The sequence below is a fragment of the Saimiri boliviensis genome, chromosome 18, assembly GCF_048565385.1.
Source record: "Saimiri boliviensis isolate mSaiBol1 chromosome 18, mSaiBol1.pri, whole genome shotgun sequence".
NCBI lineage: Eukaryota > Metazoa > Chordata > Mammalia > Primates > Cebidae > Saimiri > Saimiri boliviensis.
In genome coordinates, this window is record NC_133466.1 from 5,823,012 (window position 1) to 5,849,326 (window position 26,315).

General features: G+C 40.9%; 1 protein-coding gene and 1 pseudogene across 2 annotated transcripts in view; one reads left to right on the forward strand and one right to left on the reverse strand.

The window, feature by feature from the left end:
* The window catches only part of DSCAM (DS cell adhesion molecule), a 746,447-nt gene that overhangs the window by 510,396 nt on the left and 209,736 nt on the right, over window positions 1–26,315 (forward strand). For both annotated transcript variants that reach the window (XM_074389246.1, XM_074389247.1), the window contains exon 11: window positions 170–343. In XM_074389246.1, coding sequence (XP_074245347.1) covers window positions 170–343 — 174 coding nt within the window. The remainder of the gene's footprint in view (window positions 1–169; window positions 344–26,315) is intronic.
* On the reverse strand, window positions 1,384–6,127 carry LOC104651345 (heterogeneous nuclear ribonucleoprotein D-like pseudogene; annotated as a pseudogene).

Here is a 26,315-nt window from a genome sequence, read left to right on the forward strand (position 1 = left end):
AATTTTAATGTTGAAGGAAAGAAAGAAAAGCTTGGTATATCCTGTGACTGCCTTATGTGATGAGTGTGAAGTGTCTGGTGCTTCTCTTTTTGAGTCTGGGTGTCCTTGAACTCATTGTCTTCCCATACTTACTCAGGTTCACATCATTGCTCCTCTTTTTCTGTCTCAGGTGCTGGGGTTCCCCAGTTCCAGCCAATTGCCCTAAATGGTCGAATCCAAGTTCTCAGCAATGGGTCGTTGCTGATCAAGCATGTTGTGGAAGAAGACAGTGGCTACTACCTCTGCAAGGTCAGCAACGATGTGGGCGCAGACGTCAGCAAGTCCATGTACCTCACAGTTAAAAGTAAGAGAGAAGAAATGTTTCATTTTTACCTAGTTTAAATACGTAGGTCTTTGGGAGCTTCCACTTTTCAACTGTCTCCATACATACCTGTTTAAAATCAAAGCAAAAGAGGACCATTGGTGTGATATAGCTGGGTTTAACATTTTGCTATTATGGTAACATGGTTGAAGAGGATGATAAAAGTCCAGCCTGTTGACAGCATGCCCAGGGCCCCTTGTGTTGGAGGCATGAGTCACATTCTTCTCTCACATCCATTGGTATGGGCTCTGGGCAACCTAGCAGATGAGTAGGCATCTGCCTTTAGCACCCACCTTGCCACCCTGTTGATTTTCCTGTGGAAAACCCCAATACATGGTCTCAGATGTGTTCTTTACAAAGCCTTTGGTCATGCAATTTATAATTTGCAAGCTGGCTTGTCCATGGATTTCCTTTTAAAAATCATTATAAAATCAAGTGGGTAGAAATGTCATTACCAAAAACAAACAAGTACAAGACAGAAATGTGTTGCACTAGGCTTAATGTTGGTGCTGGCCCAATTTATAGAAAAAGATGCCTTATAATGAAATTATTTTTATACAATTGGTAACTGGCAACCAAGGAAAGGGTGTAAAGTGAATCAGCTTTTACTGAGTCATGCTTATTAATGAATTATAGTACATCTAGTTTACAGTGAATGGCTTATGCCCCGTTTGTATAATTTTCTATTGAATGAATTGTGATTTCTTCTTGATTACAAGGCTTTATTCGGACTCTCCTCTCACTTTTTCACATAAGGAAGCATTTATTTGAAGTTTAACATGAAATCATACAAATAAAATACATATAAACAAATCCACATGAGTCATAACACAGATAGCAAAGGACAAAGTAAAAACAAAGAAAACTAATTGGCTGCTATATATAGTTGGACACAATTGTGTCTTGTATACTAGAAAGTCTTTCACAAAATAATCTTCCTAGATCAACAGAAGACCAATCTTCGATGTCGTCCTACAAGATGGATGACTTTAGCATCTCCTCCTCTTTTCTCAATGTTCTTCTTAGTATGGCTGGTAACTGTTTTGGGGATTGCCACCCCCTCGAGATGCCTTGCTTTAAGTGCTCTGTTGGCCACGGTATCCCTGCCCATATCCATAGATCACATAGTTAGACTCAGTGTAATCATATCCACCATAGCCACTATACTAGTTTTGATCACCACCATAGGCACTATTGTATTTTCCATATCCTTGATCATGATAGTTATTAAATGCCTGGTTCAGTGACCTCGGCCACCACCCTTCTTACCACCTCATCCACCAGCTGCAGCACAACTTCCACCTTTTTGTTGTTGCTGCCTATATCCTCTTTGGGTTGTGCAACTTTGATTTCACACTTCCCAGAACCAATTTGATGGTATCTGCTTTCTAACAATTTTTTTACTGGCTCTTCATAGTATATGTGGTAAAATCAAATCCTCTTCTTTCATTTGTTTTTGTATCCATGGGTAGTTCAATGTTTTCAATCTCTCCAAAGCCTCCAAAATATTCTTTAAGTTGTTCTTCAGAAGTCTCCTGGCTCAATCCACCCACAAAAAACTTTTTGGGGCGTTTTTTCCCTTTTAAAGCTTTGGCCCTTTGGGGATCCATCAATTTGCCATCCAGTTTATGTTCTTTCAGTTCCAAAACCTTATCAACACTAGCAGCATCTTTGAAAAGCACAAAGCCAAATCCTTCACTTTTTTTATTTTTTGAGGCAGAGGCTCACTCTGTTGCCCAGGCTGGAGTGTAGTCGTGCCTTCAAAGCTCACTGCACCTTCGAACTCCTAAGCTCAAGGGATTCTCCCACCTCTGCTTTCTTAGTGGCTAAGACTACCAGTGTCTGCCACTGAGCCCAACTATTATTTTTTATTTTTTGTAAACATGAGGGTCTCACTTTCTTGCCCAGGCTGGTCTCAAACGCCTTTCTTCAAGTGATCAGCCCCTCTTGGCCTCCCAAAGCACTGGGATTACAGGCATGAGCCACCATGCCTGGCCCTTGAATTTCTTCTTTTTTCTTTTTTAACTTTAATTCTTCTATGGATAGTTTGGAAAAGCGTCTACCATCAGATTTATTAGAAGGATGAGATTTAAAAGTAACGTTCACTGGGGTGTATATATTTGTGTGTGTATGGTATTGAAAGGCTAGCTAAACAGACAAATATCCATTATAACTCACTAAGAGTTTATTTTAGTTATTCCAACAGAATAACAAAACATCTAAGTGTTTATTTATTAAACTTTTATATTGTGAAATGGATTATAATTCTGAAATGGGGTTGTTTTGAAATGTATTTTGCATATACTCAATACCAAGTTTTCAACTTTTAAATCATATACTCTGGAGGAACTGATTTGCAAGAATGTGATAACAAATTATGGTATCCTTTTAATCTAGAGCTGAAATGGTAATTTTAAAAAGTTATAAATTGATGAAATAGTATGGAAACCCAAAATCTGAGGAGCAATGTTGACCAGAGTTGTTCCATCTCTCCCCAATGGAAAAAGTGTATTTTGCAGTTATTTTAATAGGTTTTAAAGGTATAAAACAAATTTCTAGTCCATAAACATATCTTGGATCTAATATATATGAGACCCTATGAAGGCTGGAAGTACAATCAACCAGGGATCTTACCCTCGTGAATGACAGGCCTCATGTTTTGGAAGGGGAGATAAAAGGAAAAAGATACAGGCCACTGATTATAATGCAGGTTGAAGAGTCACATGGATCATGTCTGTGACTTTCAGAAGACGATGGAAATGTTGGCTTGAGGGAATGAAGGAAAGCTTCACGGAAAATAGGCTTAAAGAGCAGAAGATGCCTCCTGTGTCCTCTCTCCAGATCTCTGTACTCTGTGGTAATCGTGCTGTATCGGGAAGGATTAAGGGGATAAGCTGGCCCCTGCCCTCTGGGAGTTTTTGCTCTCTGGGGTAATTGGGTGTGTAGATGTCCAGTTCCTATCTGGCAGAATACACAACTGGTAGAACAGAGCCCAGAACACCAGGGTGTATGGAAAAGGGTGTGATTTGCTTCTGTTTGTAGAATCAGTGACCGTGTGCAAGGAACTGAATGTCTGTGTCCCTTCAAAGTCCATATGTTGAAATCTTACCCCCAGTGTGATGATAGTAGAAGCTGAGGCCTTTGAGAAGTGAGTGTGTCAGAAGCAGGGAGCTCTCAGGGATGGAATTAGTGTCATTATAGAAGGGACCCTAGAGAGCTCTCCTGGTCTCTCTCTCTGCCTCACAAGGATATACAGGCAGGTGGCAACCTGGAAGAGGTTGCTAGAAACTGCCCCGGTTGGCAGCCTGATCTCAGACTTCAGCCTTGGAACAGTGAGAAATACATTTCCGTTGCTGATAAGCCCCAGTTTGTGTGGCACTTTGTTACAGAAGCCCCAGAATGAAAAGATACAGCATCTGAGTTCAGTCTTAAAGACACACAAGCCTTCAAAGGGCAGGACTGTTGAGGCTAGAGAGGGTGTTCCAGGGAGAGGAGGCAGAGAAAGCAGACACGAGAAACTGAAAGATGCCAGGCAAGAGTAACTCTCCGTTTGAATGTTCTGACGTACATGGAGGAGATGGGAGAGGAAAACATTTAAAGTGAGCATACTTGAAAGAGAGATGACGGAGTTGGCCAAATTTTAGCTTCTTAAACTAATAGAAACTAGCCAGGGAGAGGTGGATTTAAATAAGTTAAATGCACCTCTCCATGACTGTTTGTCTGAGCCTATGCAATGTAAGAACTATGCCATCTTCACAGAGTTAGCATGAAAATTAAACAAGATAACACATGTGAAAACGTGTTGTAAGATATAAGATCCTTTACATACGTGTTCTAATACATGCATAGAGTAAGTGATTCTTTGGATGGAAAGAAAGAGAAAGCATAGATTGATGGTGCTGTGCATAGGCGCATTTCCAGAAAGTGATTCTGAAAAAAAATATATATATTAAAAGGTCACAGCCTGGGAAACGGGAAGAAAAAACAAGGGCTTCCATGGCCCATGGGGAGGTGTTTTCATTCTTGTGTAATACTCACCCAAAGCTCAGCCCTGGGTAGTGTCTTTAGAAGCTCTAACAGCCAATGTCTTTTTCCTACCCTGGTTGTTTAAAAAAAGTCAGTAAAATGTTTGAGGATCTCAAACTGAAAAAAAAGTTATAAAGGAGAGTTTAGTAGTCTAAATAAACACATTAAGTACTCTTCCCTTTCCATAAGTCATTTAAAAAAATGGGCTGCAAATATTTCTAAATTCAATAGGGGAGGCCTTGTTATCTAATCAGATGACATCAGGAAATTAAGACAGCTGCTCCTGCAGGAAGTCTGGACTCCCAGGATGGCTGGTGCTGGCTGTAAACATGATTTAAAGACCCCAACTCTCCTGATGGGACCTGCTTCTCGGGGCTTACTGTGGGATCCTGGGAACCTGCGTGGATGAGTCTCCTATGTGGGAAGTTTTCTTAGTGCTTTCAAGAAACATCACTCCAAAAATATAGCCTTTTAACAATAAACACCCACCACACGCACACACACACACACACACACACACACACACACACTTATTTTTGTTGTTATTAAATCAAGCATAAGGAGGCCACAAGCAAAGAGGAAAGCAGGCAAGCATGTATGGAATTGCCATGGAAAGCAATCCATGGGACAAAAGGTTACTACATGAGAATTTTTCCAGCTCTGTTGGGGTTCCTGCCTCTGAGTTTACACTGTCACGGCAATTCTGGTTTATGTTTTACTCAAAATCATTATCATATGAGATACCAATTAGGAGCCTTAGCAGAAAAGGCAGAGGGAGTAGGCTCTGCTTGCAATCAAATTTGGCCTCTTATGACGACATCCTACCCTATGCTCCAGGCGGATTGGGGGCTGCAGAAACTATGCCACACATGTGCTTCTTCCCCCAACCAGAGACTGCTTGGCACCCAGGGAATGCCTTTATGCAAAAAAAAAAAGAAAAAAGAAAGAAAAAAGAAAGAAAGAGAAAGAAAAAGAAAAAAAAGAAAAGCTCTGTCAATCGTGAAAAATAATGAGACAAGGAGACACGTCTCAATTATTTTACGATATTTATTTGCCAAAGTTAAGGCCTCACCCTGGAGATAGGGCTGTTCTTTTCTCAGAGCATGACTTTGAGGGCTCCAAATCTGAAGGGGAAAGGGCGGGATATTGAGATGCACACACTTTTCACATAAACAAAAGGGGTAAAGGAAAAATGTGGGAAATGTGCATTTCACATAAGATAACACAGACAAAATGGGGTAGGGGAACAATCAGTTACACATTTATGTCTGGTGGGCAGGGTGACTGCACCTGTAAAGATAAGCTATCAATTTGCATTGCCATAGTGAAGTTTTAACAACTCACCAGGAATTTCACTGTGAGCAAAATATCAGGGAGGCACATAGGTTTTCATCTTGCAGTAGCCATCTTACTTAGGAACTAAAAGATGGAGGCAGGCTTGCGTGACCCAGTTCCCATCTTGACTTTTCTCTTTGGCTAAACGAGTTTGGGGGGCATCCCCAAATTTAATTTCCTTTCACAGCTCCAAAAACCACTGAATCTCTTAAATGGATAGCCATCCCTAAGGTTTGCCTCAGGTGCCCAAATTGCATCCTCCCCACTCCCAACTTTCTCCTACTGGCTGATCCGAAGCCTTGTGTTTCCAGGAACACTGGTTTCAGTGTGAACCTGTGGCACACGGTGAACAAGCAGCTCTTCTTTTGTGGGCTGCTCTGCATAGGTCCTTTCTGATCCCCGCATGCAGCACAACAGACCACCGCTTATCAATCAGGGGCAGGCACTTCCCTGGAGAGTCAGTTACTCTTGGAATCTAATGAACAGCTCCCACAGTCAACCCGTGGGGCTCCAGTCCAGCTTCGGTAATGTGGTCTCCCTCCTCCATGCTGAATCCAGGCAGGCCTGTGGGTTATGATGCCCAGCAGATCTCTGATTGGCAGAATGCAAGTGCATGTGCCAACTCACTCAGCTCTGATCTGACGGTCCGCAGGGTCTTGGCTATTTCTGGGCATATCTCCATATTGTGATTTGATCTCAAGCCGCTCTCAAGCCCTGTCATTGCCAGGGTGGATATGATGGGTTTGACATATAATAACCCATGTCCTTTTCTGTCAAAAGAATCCATATCTATGCCTGGATAATCCAGTCAACCTCTTTTACTTTCTGCCCTCACCCACTGCCAGAAGGACCCACAAATCTTTAACCCCTAGTTAGCTAAATAGAAATCTCCAGTCCCTGTAGCATTGCTCTGAGATACTTCTTGGAGGAGGAAGCACCCCAAGCCCAAGCTGGCTCACAAAGTGAAGCTTTGGCCACCTTGAATCAACCTCATATGTTTACCAGGCTCCTTATGATCACTCAGACAGGCCATTGATCCAATCACCTCCCAGCAGGCCCCTCCTCCAACACTGGAATCCAAATGGTATCAATCATCATTTCTGAATGATAGTGTAAGGCCTTCCCAGACATGACACGTTAGTGCCTGAAATAGAATATGAGGTGTCCCAGATTTAAAATCTCCCAGCTTATGCATTTTACTAAATTCGCAGTCACCAGCCCTCCAGCACCACCCTCAACAATTCATCCTGCACGTATGCAACACTCAGATCCCTCCTGCTTCTCTCTCAAGTCCAGTCGCCAGATATGTCTGCCACTTTGCTGGGAGTTGTTCCAAGGAAGGGGTCTCCCCTAGAAGATTCAGCAGCTGTACCAGTGCTTTGATTTTGCGCTACTGCCCCCAGAACTGTTTGAGAATAAATTTCTGGAAGCAGAAGCAGAAAATGGGAGGAATCTGGGAAAAGTTAAGTGTGGTGGACGGAATGTCACTCAGTGAAGGAAGCCCCTCAGTGGCTGCCACGCCCTTTGCGGGGTGTCCTGAGCTCCACGCAAACATGCATTTCACTTCCCAAGATCAGCCTGAAATTCCACCAGCTAAAGATTCTCTGGGGTAAACTAGGAATTTGTAAAACAGGAGGGTTAATAGGGCAGATGCAATTTGTTCCCTGTTCCAATTTAAATTTCCCTCCTTTCTCTGTGCTGAAAGTTGAATTATTTCCCATCCACCCCCTAGATTTATATGTTGAATTCCTAACCTTCAGTACCTTAGAATGTGACCATATTTGGAAATAGCATCCTTATACCTTGCAGATATAATTAGTTAAGATGACGTTCTACTGAATTAGGCCGAATCCCTCATCCAATATGACTGGTATCCTTATAAAAAGAAGGGAATCTGGATGCAGAAACAGATGGTGAAAACGTGGGTGGGCAGAGACGGAGACAGAGATTGGAGTTATGCTGCCACAGGCTAAGAGACACTGGGCAAGGTAAGGAAGAGGTCTCCCATAGAAGCTTCAGAGGGACTCCAGCCCTGCCTGAACTTTCACGTTGAATGTATGGCTCCCAAAATGGTTGTGAGAATCAATTGCTGTTGTTTAAGTCCCCAAGTTTGTGGAACTTCATTACAGCAGGCCCAGGACACTGTATACTAGTGACAACAGAACTCTTTTGTAGTCTTATGTTGGAGTGAAGCCTTCCACAAGCCAGATCACCTGCCTAAGCAGGAGAGTCCGAATCCATCAAAGCCACTGGGTATGAGCCCTGGCCAGAACCCATCAAAGGCAGCAGCTCCTTTTGATTTAAGGATGGGCAGATGACCAGGATTTGAGCAATGAAACATAAAAACAGAGCTTCCTAGGAGTTTCTGGAAAAGATTTCTGTATTCTTAATATGGGACTCTTCAAGAGAGGTTTGTCTCATTTAATTCTTGACCCCGAAATGCCTGGCAGTACATGAGATGACCTGGGACTTTATTGCTTTTGCTGTCTAGGCCAAAAACGGTCAGGGTTTTCATGTTTGCAGTTGGAGGCATCCAAACTAATCAGGCAAGGAGACAGCAGCATTGACAATTCACGGAGTGCAATTCAGCCACGGTGCTCCCCTCGGTAATCATGCTGAAATAAACAGCTCTGAAAGAATAAGGAATTTGATCTGGATTGAGAAGCTGTGGGAATTTGCCGTTCATGCTTCGGGCTGAGACAGAGTAGCTCCATGGGAGGACAGTTAAGGTGGACGTCAGTAGTCGGACCTGGGCACATCTGGTGGCTCAGAGCAGGGTGGTCATTACCTGGTGAGGGAGAAGGATAAGCCTTTTAAAAAATTACTAGAGCCAGCAAAAATCTTATTTTTCGCTTTTGTTCTCCTCCTCCTCCTCCTCCTGCCTCTCCTCCTCTTCATCCTTCTGTTTTGAGGCTCCCTTCTACCAGGAAACTAAAACTTATTTTTTCTACTTTGGGGTAATTTCAGCTATTTCAATGTTTTCCCGTTGATTTAAGGTCCTCTCTGTACCTTGGCCTTCCCCTGTGGCCAGAGGCATCAATGTTCTGTGCTCTCAGTCAGCCATTATCCTCCATACTGGCATCTGCTGAGACGTCTGCCCTCCCATTTGGTCCTTGGCTGTAGGGTCACTGCTTAGCTCCCATGGAGTCTCCTCCGGTCTTTTGGCTGCCCCTGGCCAGAGCTACCCATTTGCCCATCAGCAGGGCTCACTGAGCACCCCCTATTGTCAAGAATTGTTCTACACCCTGCACACTCTGAACAAGACCAAGTATTAGTTCACCATCATGCAGCACATATTCCCTTGAGAAGAAAGACATGGAGATGGGTATATAACATAATGCCTGGCAAAGGACAGAGTGATATAAGAAATCAAGGTGTGCATACGTCTTGGAGAAAGCATTCCAGGCAAATGGAATAGCAAGGGCAGAGGCTGAAGGGAGAACTTGGTTATGTCTATGAAGAAGCAAGAACCCCATTTGCTTAGAATGTATGTGTGTGTGTGTGTGTGTGTGTGTGTGTGTGTGTGTATGTGTATATGTGTGCATGTGTGTGTGCATATGTTTGCATGTATACACATACAGTATACATAGACACAAATAATCCAGATGCTTTTTTTTTTTTTTTTTTTTTTTTTGAGAGGGAGTTTCTTGTTGCCTAGGCTGGAGTGCAATGATGCAATCTCAGCTCACTGCAAGATCTGCCTCCCAGGTTCAAGCGATTCTCCTGCCTCAGCCTCCCAAGTAGCTGGGATTACAGGCACCCGCCACCATGCCCGGCTAATTTCTGTATTTTTAGTAGAGATGAGGTTTCACCATGTTGGCCAGGCTGGTCTCGAACTCCTGACCCCAAGTGATCTGCCTGTCTCGGCCTCCCGAAGTGTTGGGATTACAGGCATAAGCTTACCTTTGTGTTACAAGTGTCCATCTTTGTGTTACAATTACCTACAGTATTTGGTACAGTAGATGCTGTACAGGCTTGTAGCCTAGGAACTATAGGCTGTACTATAGAGCCTCGGTGTGTAGCAAGCTATCCCATGTTTGTGTAATTACCCTCTATGATGTTCACACAAGGATGAAATTGCCTAACAACATACTTTTTAGAATGCATTCCTGTCATTGAGGCATAACCGTATGTGGAAATGTTAGTCTATCCAAACTCTTTGCCATTACAGCAAGTATGAAACATTTTATTCTACTTTATAGTGTTTGATCTACAAGTTAAAAATTGTTATGTAGCTAAACATAACAGCTTTTTCATAACATGCATACAAAATAATTTTGTCTCCCAAGACTACAAATATTCAATATTTGTCATTTAACTCTATAATGCTTATGGAAGTTATTGTGATGGAAATTATGAGTAGGAACTAATATGTTTGCCAAATTATGAGCAGGAGCTAATATCTTTAAATAGCTAGTCTGTTGTTCTAACATAATTTGTTAAACAGCCCAACCAGTCTTTATTTTTTGAAAGGTCAATTTTGTTTTAGGGTGAGATATTTTAGAAGATGGGTGCTAGAGTAAAACTTAGTTTGTTCTGCCAAATATTAGCTGTGTACCATGGGCAATTCACTTAATCTCTCTGTGCCTTTGATTTCTAATTCTCAAATTACCTCAGAGTACTGTTACAGGGCTTAAATGAATAAATGTAGAAAAACAAATTTCCTGGGATGAAGGAATGAAGTTGGATCCCTCCTCACACCATTTACAAATATTAACCAAAAACAAATTGTATACCTAAATTTGAGCTAAAACTATAGAACCTTTAGAATAAGATATTGGAGGAAAACTTCGTGTCTGTGAGTTAGGCAGTGGTTTCCTTGCTGTGACACCAAAGGCATATGCTACAAAGGGGAAAATACGTGATTTGGACTTAGTAAATATTAAAGCATTCTATGGATCAAGAAAATGAAAGGACAGTCTGGAGAATGGGAGAAAATATTTGTAAATCACATATCTGGTAAAGAACATATATCTAGAACTCTTACAACCCACCAGTGAAAAGACAAGCAACACAGTTTAAAAAATGGACAAAGGATTTGGAAAGACATTTATCTAAAGAAGATATCTCAGTTGTGAAAGATGCACATCATTAGTCATAAGGAAATTACGTATCAAAACCACAATGAGATACCACTTCACACTCACTAGGATGGCTTAAATAGTTTTATGACCATTGTTGAAAATGTTGTGGAGAAATTGGGACCCTCATACCTTGCAGATGGGAATAGAAAATGGGACAGCCACTTGAACAGCAATTTGACCATTTCTCAAAAAATTTAAACATAGAGTTACCATATGACCCAGATATTCTACTCTTAGGTACATACCTAAGAGAAATTTGTCCACACAGAAACGTGTACATGAATATTTATAGGTACATTATCCATAATTGCTAAAAAGTGGAAATGACCCAAATGCCCATCAGCTAGTGAATGGATAACAGAATGTGGTATGTCCTTTAATGGAATATTATTCAGTCATGCAAATAAATGCAGTAGTGATACATGCTACAACACAGATAAACCTTGAAAACATTCCACTAAGTGAAAAAAGTAAGTACAAATGACCATGTATTATTTGATTCAATTTATGTGAAATGCCCCAAATAGGAAAATTCATAGAAAGTAGATTAGTGTTTGCCAGGGACTGGGAGGAGGCGCAATGATAGCCATTGCCAATGACCATTGAGATATCTTCTTTAGATAACTCTCTTTCCAAATCCTTTGTCCATTTTTCAAACTAGGTTATTTGTTTTTTCATTGTTGAGTTGTAAGAGTTTTGGATGTAAGTTCCCTATCAGATATGTGATTTACAAATATTTTCTCCCATTCTCAAGATTGGCCTTTCATTTTCTGATGCACAGAACGCTTTAATATTTACAAAGCCCGATGAGTATAAGGTTCCATTTGGGGTGATCAAAATGTTCTGGAGTTAGATATTGGTAATAGTTGTACAACTCTGTGAATATACTGAAAACCACTGAGCTCTAGTAAGCATAAGAACACAAATTTTCTCTTGTAAATTTATTTAAGTTCTTTGTAGATCCTGGATTAGCCCTTTGTCAGATGAATAGATTGCAAATATTTTCTCCCATTCTGTAGGTTGCCAGTTGACTCTGATGACAGTTTCTTTTGCTGTGCAGAACCTCTTTAGTTTAATTAGGTCCCATTTGTCCATTCTGGGTTTTGTTGCCATTGCTTTTGGTGTTCTAGTCATGAAGTCTTTGCCCATGCCTATGTCCTGAATGGTATTGCCTAGATTTTCTTCTAGGGTTTTTATGGTTTTACATCTTACATTTAAGTCTTTAATCCATCTTGACCCAAACACCACATGTTCTCACTCATAAATGGGAGTTGAACAATGAGAACCCATGGACACAAGTGGGGGAACATCACACACTGGGGTCTGTTAGGGTTGGGGGGCCTAAGGGAGGGATAGCATTAGGAGAAATACCTAATGTATATGATGGGTTGATGGGTGCAGTAAGCCATCTTAGGACATGTATACCTATGTAACAAACCTGCATGTTCTCCACATGTATACCATAACTTGAAGTATAATTTTAAAAAACACAAATTTTATGCTATGTGAATTATACTTAGATAAAGCTATTACAAAAAATAATTCCAGAATGTTTAGCAACTTCTAAATGGATTGTATGACAGTTGTTAACAGTTTGAACTTTGAAGTCAGATAATCTGGTTTCAAATCCCAGGTCCACTGCTTCTTAGTTATGTAAACTTGGGCAACATTTTGAGCTCTTCCGAGTTTCATGTTCCTCAAGGGCAAAATGGAGTTATGAGGGTTAAATGATAGGATATTTTGACAGCAGAGTGCCTTGCCAAAGAATAAATTACAGGTTTTAATCAGTAGATGCTTCACATCCCAAATGCTCATGTATACATTTGCACTGATTTTTTTAATGTCCGCACAAGCATCAGGTGATTTAAATAAATTCTATTTTCAAAATATGTTAACGTTACGAAAAGGAAAGATCTCCAACCCTCTCCCTCTCCCTCCAAACCTCCACCTGTAACCTTTCCCCTTACCTGCTACTTGTTTTTTTATTTTTTAATTTTTTCCATTTCAATAGCTTTAGGAATACAAATGGCTTTGATGACATAGGTGAATTGCGTAGGGGTAAAGTCCAAGATTTTAATGGACCCATCATCTGAGTAGTGTGCATTGTACTCAATATGTAGTTTTCTATTCCCACACCTCCCTCCCACTCTTCCCACTTCTGAGTCTCCCGTGTCCATTATAGCACTCTGTATGCCTTTGTGTGCCCAAAGCTTAGCTCCCACTTATAAATGAGAACATGCATTATTTGATTTTTCAATTCCTGAATTACTTCAGGAATTATGAAGTAAGTTAGAATAATGTTGCTTAGAATAATGTTGCTGCCAAAGACATTATTTCATTACTTTTATGGCTCAGTAGTACTCCATGGGGTGTGTGTGTGTGTGTGTGTGTGTGTGTGTGTGTGTGTGTAAAATCTTCATTCATTCATCAGTTGATGGACACTTAGGTTGATTCTATATCCTTGCAATTGTGAATTGTGCTGTGATAAACATAGACATGGGGATATCTTTTTGATATAATGACTTCCTTTCCTTTGGATACATACCCAGTAGTGGAATTGCTGGATTAAAAGTAGATCTACTTTTAGTTATTAAAGAAACCTCCATACTGTTTTCCACAGAGATTGTGCTAATTTACATTCCCATAAGCAGTGTGTAAGTGTTCCTTTTTCAATACATCCACACCAACATCTATTGCTTTTTAACTTTTTAATAATGGCCATTCTGGCTAGAGTAAGGTCGTATCTCATTGTGGATTTAACTGGCATTTCCCTAATGATTAGTGATGTTGAGCAATTTTTCACGTTTCTTGGCCATTTGTATATCTTCTTTTGAAAATTATCCATTCAGATTCTTTGCCCACATTTAATGGTATTATTTGGGATTTTTTTTGCTGATTCGTTTGAGTTTGTAGATTCCAAATAGTGGTACTTTGTTGGATGCAAAATTTTCAAATATTTACTTCTATTCTGTAGATTGTCTTTTTACTTTGATGATCATTTATTTTGCTGTGCAGAAGTTTTTTAATTAGGTCCCATGTATTTTGTTTTTGTTGCATTTCCTTCTGGGGTCCTAGACCTAATTATTTGCTCCAAAAGAGTTTTTCCTAGGTTTTCTTCTAGAATTTTTATGGTTTCAGGTTTTAGATTTAAGTCCGTAATCCACCTTGAGTTAATTTTTGTATATGGTAAGAGACAGGAATCCAGTTTCATTCTTCTATATCTGGCTATTCCATTTTCCCAGCACCATTCAATTTATTGAATAAGTTGTACTTTCTCTAATTTATGTTTTTGTATGCTTTGTCAAAGATCAGTCAGTTGTAAATATTTGGCTTTATTTCTGGGTTCTCCATTCTGTTCCATTGGTCTATGCATCTACTTTTTTATGTCATTACAATGTTGTTTTAGTTACTATAGACTTGTAGTATTATTTGAAGTTAGATAATGTGATACTAAGAATAAATCTTTTTGCTTAGGATTCCTTTGGCTATTCTAGCTCTTTTTTGGTTCCCTATGAATTTTATGATTCTTTTTAATTTTGTGAAAAATGATGTTGGTGTTTTTATAGGAATTGCATTGACTCTGCAGATTGCTGGACATTATGGTCATTTCCACAATACTGGTTCTTTCAATCTATGAACATGGGATGTATTTCCATGTGTTTGTGTCATCTACAATTTCTTTCAGCAGTGTTTTGTAGTTCTCTTTATCGAGATCTTTCACTGCTTGGTAACATATATTTACCAAGTATTTTAAAAATAAAGTGTTAGATGGCAATCATTAAAAAATCTGGAGACAACAGATGCTGGGGAGGATGTGGAGAAATAGGAACACTTTTACACTGTTGGTGGGAGTGTAAATTAGTTTAACCATTGTGGAAGACAGTGTGGTGATTCCTCAAGGACCTAGAAATAGAAATTCCATTTGACCCAGCAATCCCATTACTGAGTATATATCCAAAGGATTATAAATAATTCTATTATAAAGAGACATGAACATGTATGTTCATTGTGGCACTGTTTACAATAGCAAAGACCTGGAACCAACCCAAATGCCCATTGATGATAGACTGAACAGGGAAAATGCGGCACATATACACCATAGAATACTATGCAGCCATAAAAAACAATGAGTTTGTGTCCTTTGTAGAGACATGAAAGAACCTGGAAACCATCATTCTCAGCAAACGAACACAAAAACAGAAAATCAAACACCACATTTTCTCACTCATAAGCAGGTGTTGAACAATGAGAACACATGGACATAGGGAGAGGAGCATCACACACTGGGGTCTGTTGATGGGGACTAGGTGAGGAACGACAGTAGGGGGTTGAGAGTTGGGGAGGGATAACATGGGGAGAAATGCCAGCTATAGATGACGGGGATGGAGACATCAAACCACGTTGCCATGTATGTACCTATGCAACAATCCTGCATGATCTGCACATGTACCCCAGAACCTAAAGTACAATAAAATATAAATAAATAAATAATTTTATTTTCATTGTAGCTATTATAAAGGGAATTGAGTTCCTTTTTTTTTCTTTCTTTCTTTCTTTTTTTTTTTTTTTTTTTTTTTTTTTTTTTTTTTTTTTTTGAGCTGGAGTTTTGCTCTGTCGCTCAGGCTGGAGTGAATGGAGTGAAGTGGCCCACGGCTTTGTTTTGTTGGCATTTTTTCTTATTGCTGATTCAGTCTCACTGCCTCACTGCTTGTTATTAGTCTCATCAGGATTTCTGTTTCTTCCTGATTTAAGCTACGGGGTTGTACATTTCCAGGAATTTATTTATTTCCTCTAGATGTTCTAGTTTGTGTGCATCGTGGTCTTCATAGTAGGCTCAAATGATCTTGCACTTTTCTGTGGTGTCAGTTGTGGTGTCTCCATTTTCATTTCCAGTTGAATTTATCTGAATCTTCTTTCTTCTCTTCTTGGTTAATCTAGCTAGTGGTCTATCAATTTTGTTTATCTTTCCAAATAATCCCCTTGTTGTTTCATTGATCCTTTATAACATTTTTGTTTCAATTTGATTTATTTATGCTCTGATCTTTGTTATTTCTATTCTCCTAGCTTTGGGTTTGGTTTGTTCTTGTTTCATTTCTTGAAATGTGATGTTAGGTTCTCAACTTGTGGTCTTTCAGACTTTTAATAAGGCTTGAGTGTGAAGGAACTCTGCCTTTCTGATGGCTGAGCTGGGACCTTGGTCTTTTCCTGTCTTTGGACTTGGACTGCAACATTGGCTCTTCTTGGGTCTAGAGCTTGATGATTTTCAGATTGGAATTACACATTGGCTTTCCTGGGAGTTCTTAGCCTCCATAATCATGTGAGCCAATTCCTTATAATAAACTTATCACATTCTCTCTCTCTCTCGTTCTCTATCTCTCTGTACACACACACACACACACACACACTCACACACACTTAGGTAACTATATACATGTATACCAATATAAAGATACATTAAATATGCATACTAATACGTAGCTCTATCTCTCTATGTATCTCATTGGCTTTGTTACTCTGGAGAACTCTGACAAATAGCAATTTAATGTTATGGATTGAATGGTAGTTCCTCTCCAAAATTTGTATGTTGAAGCCATAATCAACTTGATGATATTTGGAGAAGGAGAGGCAATTACTTTGAGAGACAGAGTTAGGTTAAGTCATGAGAGGCTCTAGTCTGATGAGATCAGTCTCATTTTAAGAAAAGGCACCTGAGAGTTAACTTGAGTGTTCTCTCTCTCTCCTCTCTCTTCCTTTATCTTTCTCCCTCTCTTTCTCTCTGTCCATGTGTACATAAAGAAGAAGTAATATGACTGCACAGTGAGATGGCAGCCACCCACAAGCCAAGAAGAGAGACCTCAGAATAAAACTTTCCTTGCTAGAATCTTGATCCTGGATTTTTCAGCCTCAGTAACTGTGAGAAATAAGTTTCTGTTGTTTAAGCCCACCCTGCAAGAGAGGGTGGGAAATCTAACCATGGTATTTGAGAAGTAGGGTATTTAGGAGATAATTAGAATTAGATGAGGTCAGCTTCCTCACCATGTCATGCGTTGTGCAGCGAAAAGACTCTGCAGAGAGTTCCCGCCAGCAAGAATGCCCTTAACAGATACAGCCTCTTGACCTTGAACTACCCAGCCTCCAGAACTGTAAGAAATGGCCTATTTTCCTTATAAAGTATCCAATCTCAAGTGATCAGTTATAGCAACAGAAAACAAATCAAGAGAATACCCAATTATAGAATTACTACCACTTTCTGGCAGCATCACTCCAGAGCGGCAGTTCGTGGCAAGTGCCCATGCCATAGGGCAGTGACTCACCATCTGTTCTTTGCAGTTCAGCTGTGGCTGAGGCGGAAAGGTAGAGACAGGGCTGGAGGTGGTAGACTTTTGAATATACTGCTTTCCAACCTATTTATTTCAATTTCCACACACTTAAGCCCATTGATTCCTGAACTTCAAGTTAGATGTCCACATTTTTGTGTCTATCCGTTTGGCTACTGATTGTATGATGTGTTACGGAGGTATACAGCCATGTACACACAGGCAGATAAGAACCTTCTTATTCCAAAGATGCTTGAGCAGAAAAGAGCACCTGATTTTCAGCTCATTCTGAATACTGGAACTGTGTCTTTACTCCTCAGTGTGTTATATAATAAAACCTGAAGGACTACATTTTATAAGCACTGTTAGTTCAGAATGGCTGACTCGAAATTCTCATTCTCTCTAAGGAGAACTATTTGATAACCAGTATTCAACTGATTCCAGTTGCAGCTGTCTCTCTAAGAAAATGGAGATAGCCTTCAACTTCTGGGCCCAGAGGTATTGCCTCCTTCCAGGTGTGGCCAGATTCTCATCTCTAGTCGGTGCTGTGGGATCTGCTTTGTACTGGGAAGTCCCTGTCTAGCTCTCTGCTTTTCAGGTGTAGATCATGCTTCCCTTTATGCTCCTTATTACTCGGCTTCTGTATTCACTCAGAGTGGAGTCTTTATTCTTCATGAGAAGGAGGGAAGTCATATGCATTCCAGTGAGATGGCACAACCAGAAGAAAGGCCCTGTGGCAAGAGGAAGCTTGTTGTGTTTCCTCCATGATGCTGCTGGAATTAAAAAAAAAAAAAAAAAAAAAAGGAGTTTATTAAGGAGGAGATCAAATCCTTCAAGGCTGGTGAGGACGTTGCATTGCACTCTGGGTGGGTGGCCAGCCTCTTCATTTTTCCTTTTTCCTAGTGGGCATAACCATATGTGTAAGCTTCTACTCTTTTTTTAAAAAGTGAAACCACACAGCACATGTTAGTATGCATTTGTTTTTATAGTTGACAGTATATCATAGTTTTCTTTCCAGATAAATACACATAGCTCCATTTTATTGCTTTTCACGGGTAGAACATGCCTCCCTTTATGGGTTGGCATCGGTTCATAACTGTTATCTTACTTGGACATTCAGCTTGGAAACAATTTCATGTGTTCCTGTCCTTTGAGAGATTTCTAGGCCTTGCAAGTAGTAGGTTCCCAACCAGTGTTCGCAGCTGGAAAAAATGCAAGAGGGAAAAAGCAGGAGAGCTGACACCAGACAGAGAAGAAGATGCCCAGGAGGGAGTTTTGGGAGATGTGTTTCTAGGTTTCCATCACTTCTCTTTGTATACTGTATGGCCGAATGCTGCTAGGAAAAATACTTAATCCCCAGAGATGCAGGTCAAATGCCATGTCTTCTGTGGCTCATTTAGATTGATACAGAATGGGCCATTGCTAGAAAATGGAAACAGGTCAGAAAACACTTCACAATTCTGAGTCTGTAGACATTGATTGTAAATGTGTAAGAGGAGAAAAGAGCCCCTTTGCTTAAAACCCTATTGATAATGCAGCAAGGGGAAGGCACATTCCTCTGTGAAAAGAATAAAGAGCAAGGGGCTTTCTGTAGCCATAACTGCATTAATAGGCACAAAATACCATAAGTGTTGTCATTATCATCACACCATGCAGCCACCTCCGTGCTACCTTGGCCGTGTACTGAAGGCAGGAGAAAAAACAAGGGTAAGTGCATAAGCATTAAAACAAAACAAAACAAAACAAAAACTAAAAAAACTAATGTTTGGAAGTCCTGAGTTGTCTCTTCTACTTTCTGAGACCTCTAAGGTGCCTCTCTTTCTCATGTGTCACTGTAAAATTATTTCCACAACTGCAAAAATTGGGATTGCAGTAATTCTAAATGAATCTATTCTGCTCATTCAATCCTGTCCTCCAAGGTAATCACTCTAGAAGGCTGACGATGATGTATTATGTGAGAATAGCATAGCCACAGGGAGAGGCAGTGCCAGGGAGTGAGTTTGGCAACGGTCAGCCCTTTGAATCTGCAGCTTCCACATCCATAGATTCAACCATCCTCAAATCAAAAATAGGGAAAAAAAAAAGACAAAAATAACAATACAATAATAAATGTAAATACAAATATACAATGGTACAATACAACAACAATTTGCATAGCACTTACATTTTATTAGGTTTTATAAGTAGTCTAGAAGGCACCTAACATGTACAGGAGGATGTGTGTAGGTTAGATACAAATACTAGGCCATTGCATATAAAAAGTATTGAGCTTTTTCAGATTTTTGTGTCCTGTGAGAGGAGTTTCTAGAACCAATTTCCCCAAAGATACCAATGAACAATTGCATCTTTGTTTTCTTTCCTCTCATATCCCCTTATCATATAACGTATGATACATTGATTTGATATCATAGTATTTAACTATTGTCAACTTTACATCATAGCAGTGAAGTTACAGGACATTAAGGAGAGGGATGAACATCACTGAAGGATTGTGTTTCTTTTACGGTCAGGGTCTGTGTGCTTTCAGCTGTGCTCAGGGTAGCGGTATCACGTGAAGTGAAAATATGACCTTGCTATTGTCTTTATTTGAAGATTAAGTATGGTTTAAGAAGACACGCATGGATGTCAAGTTGGCAAGGGGTGTATTTGTGGTGGTTAGTTTTATGTGTCAATTTTGCTAGGCATGGTACTCAGATGCTTGGTCAAAAGCCAGCCTAGATGTCGCCATGAAGATATTTCTTAGATGTGATTAATATTTAAATCTGTAGACTTTGAGTACAGTAGATTATCCTTCATAATGCCAGTGGGCTTCATCAATAAAAGGTCCTTAGAAAAACAGACTGAAGTCCCTGGAAGAAGAGGAGATTCTGCTCCTTTCGACCCAAGCTGCAACATCAGTTCTTTCCTGGGTCCAGCCTGCTGGCTGGCCCTGCCAATTTTAGACTCTCTTCCTCTCTTTCTCTCTGTCTGTCTGTCTGTCTGTCTCTCTCTCTCTCTCTCTCTCTCTCTCTCACACACACACACACACACACACATACACACACGTGTGCACGTGCTCTCTCTGCCTCTCACTCTCTCCTGTTGCTTCTGTTTCTCTGCAAAGCCCTGGATAATGTAGATTTTGATAGTAGTGGCCTAAAAGTTCAGGAAGGATTATAGTCCCACACACATGCCTTTCAGCTTCCACAACCTAAATACCGCCCTCAGCAAAATGACACATGTTAACGAGTACACATTTTACCATGTCATGAACTTCCATGCTGTTTACAAAGAGTTGAAACTGCAAATTCACTCTATGAATGCTTCATGGTATGCTGCATTTTAATTTGGGAATACAGAGTTTTAAAGACTCAAGTCCAAAATGTGTATCAGATACCTACCATGTTAGTTTTCTCAAGTTGCTATTACAAATTACTGCAAACTTAGCCACTTAAGGAAAACACCCTTTTATTAACTCAGTGTTTTGCAGGTTGTACATCCAGCGGCCTGGCTGGTTTCTCTGCTTCACATATCACAAAGCCAAAGTCGGAGTGGCCACAGTGCTGTGCCCTTCTTACTGGAGGGCCTGGGAGAGAATTTGCTTCCTAGCTCTTTCTGACTGTGGGCAGAATTCTGCTCCAGGTGGCTGTGAGACAGACGTTCTTGCTTTCCTGCCTTCTGTCAGCTAGGGGTCGCCCTGAGCTCCTATAAGTCTCTTTCAGTTCCTTGCATATATCACTTATATCTCAGAATTAGCCAGGTGCTGGGTGAGTCCTTCTGACACTTCAGATCTCTGACTGTCTTTCTGTTTTGTTTCTTTTGCCTCTGTTTCTGCCACATTGCATGGGCTGACTCTTCTGCTTTCTTATTCTACATTTAAAGTCCCATGTGATATCTCTGGGCCCACCCAGAGAATTTAGGATCTTCTCCATATTTTAAGGTCAGTTAATTAGCAACCTTCATTCCATCAGTAGAATACCTTTTACTATGTACCATAACATATTCATGTTCCCTAGATTAGGCCTTGGATCTCTTTGAAGCACTATTATTCAGCCTGTTGTATCGCTATGAGCAAGGACTGTAAATGTCCTTGCCTTTAAGTCTTTTACGAACCCACTGGGGAAAAGAGCCACATGCATGTAGTAGATCATTTATAACATTATCTCAAACCATAGCAAGGGGTTGCAGAGTGGAACCCGGCTTCATGAATCACACAGCAATAATGGAGCAGGAGCTGTCTGAGTCACTGTTATCTGGCACAGAACATCCAGCACACGGTAACATACACAGCAGGTACTCGGTGGTTAAAGAGATGAATGGATACAGAGGAAAACTGAATTGGGCACTAAAAAAAATGGAGTCATCTCCTCAATGGGATTTAACATCCTTTATTTACCTGTTTATTCCATAATTATCTATTGGAAGTCTAATCTATACAGTTGCCAGTGCTGGGCCTTAGAGATGCAATTGTGATTTGACCAGGGGGCCTTTCCCTACATGGAGCTTATAGTCTGACATTAATTGTGCCAGCAGACTAATAATTGTGTAGTTAAAACATGCACTAAATACTATGAAGCCTCCTACTAGATAGCACGTGAGAGAAAAGGGAAAGCCACTCCAAGGAGGATGACTTTTCAGTGGAAAGCTGAGGAAAGGAGGCTCGTCTTAGGCTGGCTTCTGGGAAAATAGGCTATCGGGTGGGGATCTGTGTGCTGGAAGCCTGCTGGAAAGTGCTTGGGATCAGCGTCATTGTGGAAGTACAGGAAGTCGGAGAGGCAGAGAAAAAGGCTGGGATGCAGGTGCAAGCAGGGCCTGGCATCAGCTCTGAAGCTGGGTGGCCTTCAGAGGTGGCTGGGGCTGGGGGCCTGGGCTTTATACCCACCCCCATGAACCAGTCCCCTTGATTCTGTGTGTTAAGTCATGATGTACCTCAGTATTCTGGATGTGAGACCTCTGTTTTGAATGGTTGGAAAAGCTGATGACTATAAGCGTCAATACATTTAATATTGGCAGCTGTACCATTTTTGTATGCATCAGAAAAACCTGGTCTTGCTTAGATGAATGAGGGAGCCTAATGAATCAGTTTAAATTTGCTCCCATCACCACCTTCCACTGGGTTCTGAGCTTTTTACTTATTACCTCATACAGTCATAGTTAGTCCAGCTTGAACTGTGATATTCCACCCTCTCCCCTGCCCAGAGTGTCTGGTCTTTTCATTCTGGGTCACTTGCTTCTGTAGTGGGGTGATATGATATGAGGAGATCATGAAGAACAAAGGCTCTCTTATTTATCTTGGCTGTGACTATTTCTCTAATATTTATTGACCATCAAAGCACTCACTCTGTATAGAAAACAGCCTGCATCCCTTCACTATTCTCTGACACCAACTGCGTGTCCTACAATTTAATTTGATTCAGGCACTAATTACCAGGAGTTAGTATCAGGTCCCATGAGTTAAAGAGCAAGATCCCCAGCAAGACTGCTCTTACTTCCGACACCAGTGGTGAGTGGGGTCCCAGACTGCCCATGCTTCTGCCTGGATAGCCGCAAATTCAAGAAGGCACAGCCTCCTTGGGTTTGATAATCTGCTAGAACCTTGTACAGCATTCAGGAAAATGCTACACTTAACAATTACCATTTTACTAAAAAAGAAATGAATGAACAGCCAGATGCACAGGTGTATGTGGCAAGATTTGGAAGGACCCTGAGCACAGCAACTTCCAGCCTTGTGGATCTGGGTTGTCTCACCCTCCTGGAACACCCACATGTTCACTAACCAGGAAACTCTCTGAGTTGCATTGTTTGGAGTTTTTAATCTAAGTTTTATTACTGAGGCGTGATTGTTTAAATCATTAGCCACATGACCGAGATCTATCTATAGCCCCTCTTGCTTCCCCAGAGGTCAGGAAGCAGGGCTGAATGTCCCCCCTCCTCTCATCACATGGATGGTCTTTCCAGAAGGCCAGCCCCTCCTTGATAATCATCTGAGGGCCCACCATGAGTCACCTCATTAGCATAAACTCAAGTACTGCAGAGGCAGAAGGGCCTGTTCTGAGTAACCAAAGGCACTCCAATTGCTCTGAAAACTCCAAGATGTTTTGAAGCTCTGTCCAGGAACCAGGAACAAAGACCAGATATATTCTGCATTGTATCACATAACCAAATACATGCAATGTATTCGGCAGGGTATTTCCAGGTTCCCTGCTATCTAATCCCTAACTGAGTTAGAACAATGATATAGAGGCAAATAACATCCTCCCTCCCACAATGCTCCCCAGTGCCTTACAGAGTCTTTTGCTGCAGAATTCTGTGGCCCAACCATCCGGAGCCCAGATAGTTTCTGTAGTATCCATGGAAACTCATGCATTGTTGTCCTGTGCTCATACTTGAGCAGCATCTCTCTCCTTCTGCTTTATGTCTTCCTGCTTAGGTATCTGTAAAGCAGATAAACATCACCTCCCAAAAAATTGCAAACAGAAGAATATAAATTCAATGTTACCACTTTTACGGGCACTCTAACCTCTGTGAGTGATTCTTTTTCAGCCCCTCTCACTTGGGTCTGGGGGGACAGACAGCTCAAGCCTCAGCACTCTCTGCTAACCCAGGACAATTCTCTCTTTCTTCCTACTTCCCCCAATTTTGTTTTATACATTGGGAGGTTGTGGGGACTGAAGCAATGATTGAAAGTAGCAGAACTTAAGCCTTTAATGGGAATCTCACCCCCACAGTCTTGAAAAAAGTTTAAGGATGTGACACTCAATCCTCAGTCTTGAATCATAGAAACACAATCTAAGGCAATAGTGAAAGTCCTTATCAAAACTCACTTGTGTGCACTTGGCTTGCCCTTCTTAGTATTTTTTTCTCATTATAACAATTTCACAGGTTCCCATATATTTTAAAAATAAAATTTTAAGGTGAAAGGAAGAAAAATCTCTCCTTATCCCAACATTCAAAAACGGTGTTTTAAGAGAGAACTGATGGATGTATTTCTCTTTTACCTGCTCAAGATCTGAAATTTATGAGGGAAACAAAGGAGGAAAACAATAGAATCTCATTTGTCACAGATAAAATTCATGTGAGACAATGCTTTTTAAATCTATAGATAAATGATTCTCATAACTTAAGCTAAGAATCCAATAGGGTTACCCAGACAGTCCTAGGCGTCACAGGATCCCCATACCACCTCTGTACCCTACCAAAGTTTAGGCCAACCCATGCATACTTTCTGGCATAAAGGTGTGATTTTATTATCTATGTCTTTATAACCAATTATCACATACTTGGCAGCTTAACACAACCCACACTTATGTTCTCACAGTTTTTGTGGGTCAGGAGTCCAGACACAGCTTACCTAGGTCCTGTGCTTCAACCTTCTCACACAAACACCCTTCTCAGTGTCTTCCTCAAGGTTGCAATCAAAGTGTTCACCATGGCTTAGATCTCATCTGAAGGCTCACATGGGGATCTACTTCCAAGTTCATGTAATTGTTGTCAGGAGTCAACCTGTGGCCTAAGCTACTCCTTGGCTGTTGGCCAAGTAAAGCCTACCCGTGGTACCTTGCCATAAGGATGTCTGCAGCATGGCTGCTTGCTTGCAAGTGTTTTAAAAAACAAACAAACAAACAAACAAACAAATACAGAAAACATGCAAGCAGAGAAGGCAACAGAGAGATTTGAAAGATGGAAGTTATAATAGCATGTGAGCTACTCATAGAAATGTTATCTCATTATCTTTGCTATATTTAAGTGGTTAGAAGAAAGTCACAGAAGTTACCCACATTCAAGAAGAGGAGACTCCACAAGGGTGTGAATATCAGGGGAAAGATCATTGGGAGCTATCTTGGAATCTGCCCAATACAGGGTTTCTTTCGGACTGTTAGCTCCCAACAAAAAACAGAGGAAAGTAGTGCTGTGTATGCCTAGTTCCCTCTTTGAAACTCATTATCAAGTGTAAGTCATTCTTTCTACCCTGAATTAAAACAAGGAAGCGTTAGGAAAATATGAGAAGTGTTACATCAATAGGGCTGATCCATGTGGAAGGAAACATCAGACTGGTGAGAAAAACCCTCCCTAACACACACACAAAAATTAATATAGTGATAAATCTCCCTGTGATCTTTTTATTCTCTCTCTGCTAATGTGTATTGAAGCATTTTTCTATAACTAGAAACATCTGAATGCACTGTTCAATAACCTAGCCTTTGGCTGGGCATGGTGGCTCATGCCTGTAATCCCAGCACTTTGGAAGGCCGAGGTGGGCTAATCATCTGAGGCCGGGAGTTTGAGACCAGCCTGATCAACATGGAAAAACTCCATCTCTACTAAAAATACAAAATTAGCCAGGTGTGGTGGCACATGCCTATAATCCCAGCTACTCGGGAAGCTGAGGCAGGAGAATCACTTGAACCCAGAGGCAGAGGTTATGGTGAGCCCAGATCATGCCATTGTACTTCAGCCTAGGCAACAACAGCAAAACTCCATCTCAAAAAATAATAATAATGAAAAATAACCTAGCCTTTATTCTGATCCATATGTATTGATTTTTTTCTGTCATTCGGTATTCTTCTGCTATGTGATTTTTAGTGGTCTCTGTGCTCTCTCCCACATGGCCAGCCCAGCGACATAGCTACCTGTACCATATTTCATTGACAACAGAAGAGAGGGCAGGCAGCATGCTGCAGAACAAGGGCTGTGGGAGCCCAGAAGTCTGCAAAAAAGGCCTCCACTCCCTTTCAGGATATCAGATGACAGAGACTGAGCAAATGCTCTGAAGTCTTATCAGTGCACACAACTGATAAGCAGGGAGAGACACTAAGAAGGACAGGGTCTTGAGGATGCACATAACATGTGCACACAGCCCAGCCGTCACCCTTTTCCTATTCAAATCTTGAGCGTGTCAAGGTAGCCCTTTATTAAAGCGGAGCTTAATTACTTCCGGCTGCCTCCACGGACATGAACATGTCAGTAATCCCTCAGATGTTCTCATTAGCAGTGAGGTTGGGAACGGCAGCTCCGACCTAGAGCAGCACAGCAGCCCTGACTGAGCTGTCACCACCACTGCAAGAAAGTGTCTTCATGTGAGGGCTGCCTTTTCACAGATTAGCAACGGGGATGAAAGAAGGTGACAGCAAAGCCATTGGGGGAATCAGAAATTCTGGGTTAATTCTTTGTGAGAAAATGTAAAACGGCCACATTTTGCACTATATTATCAGG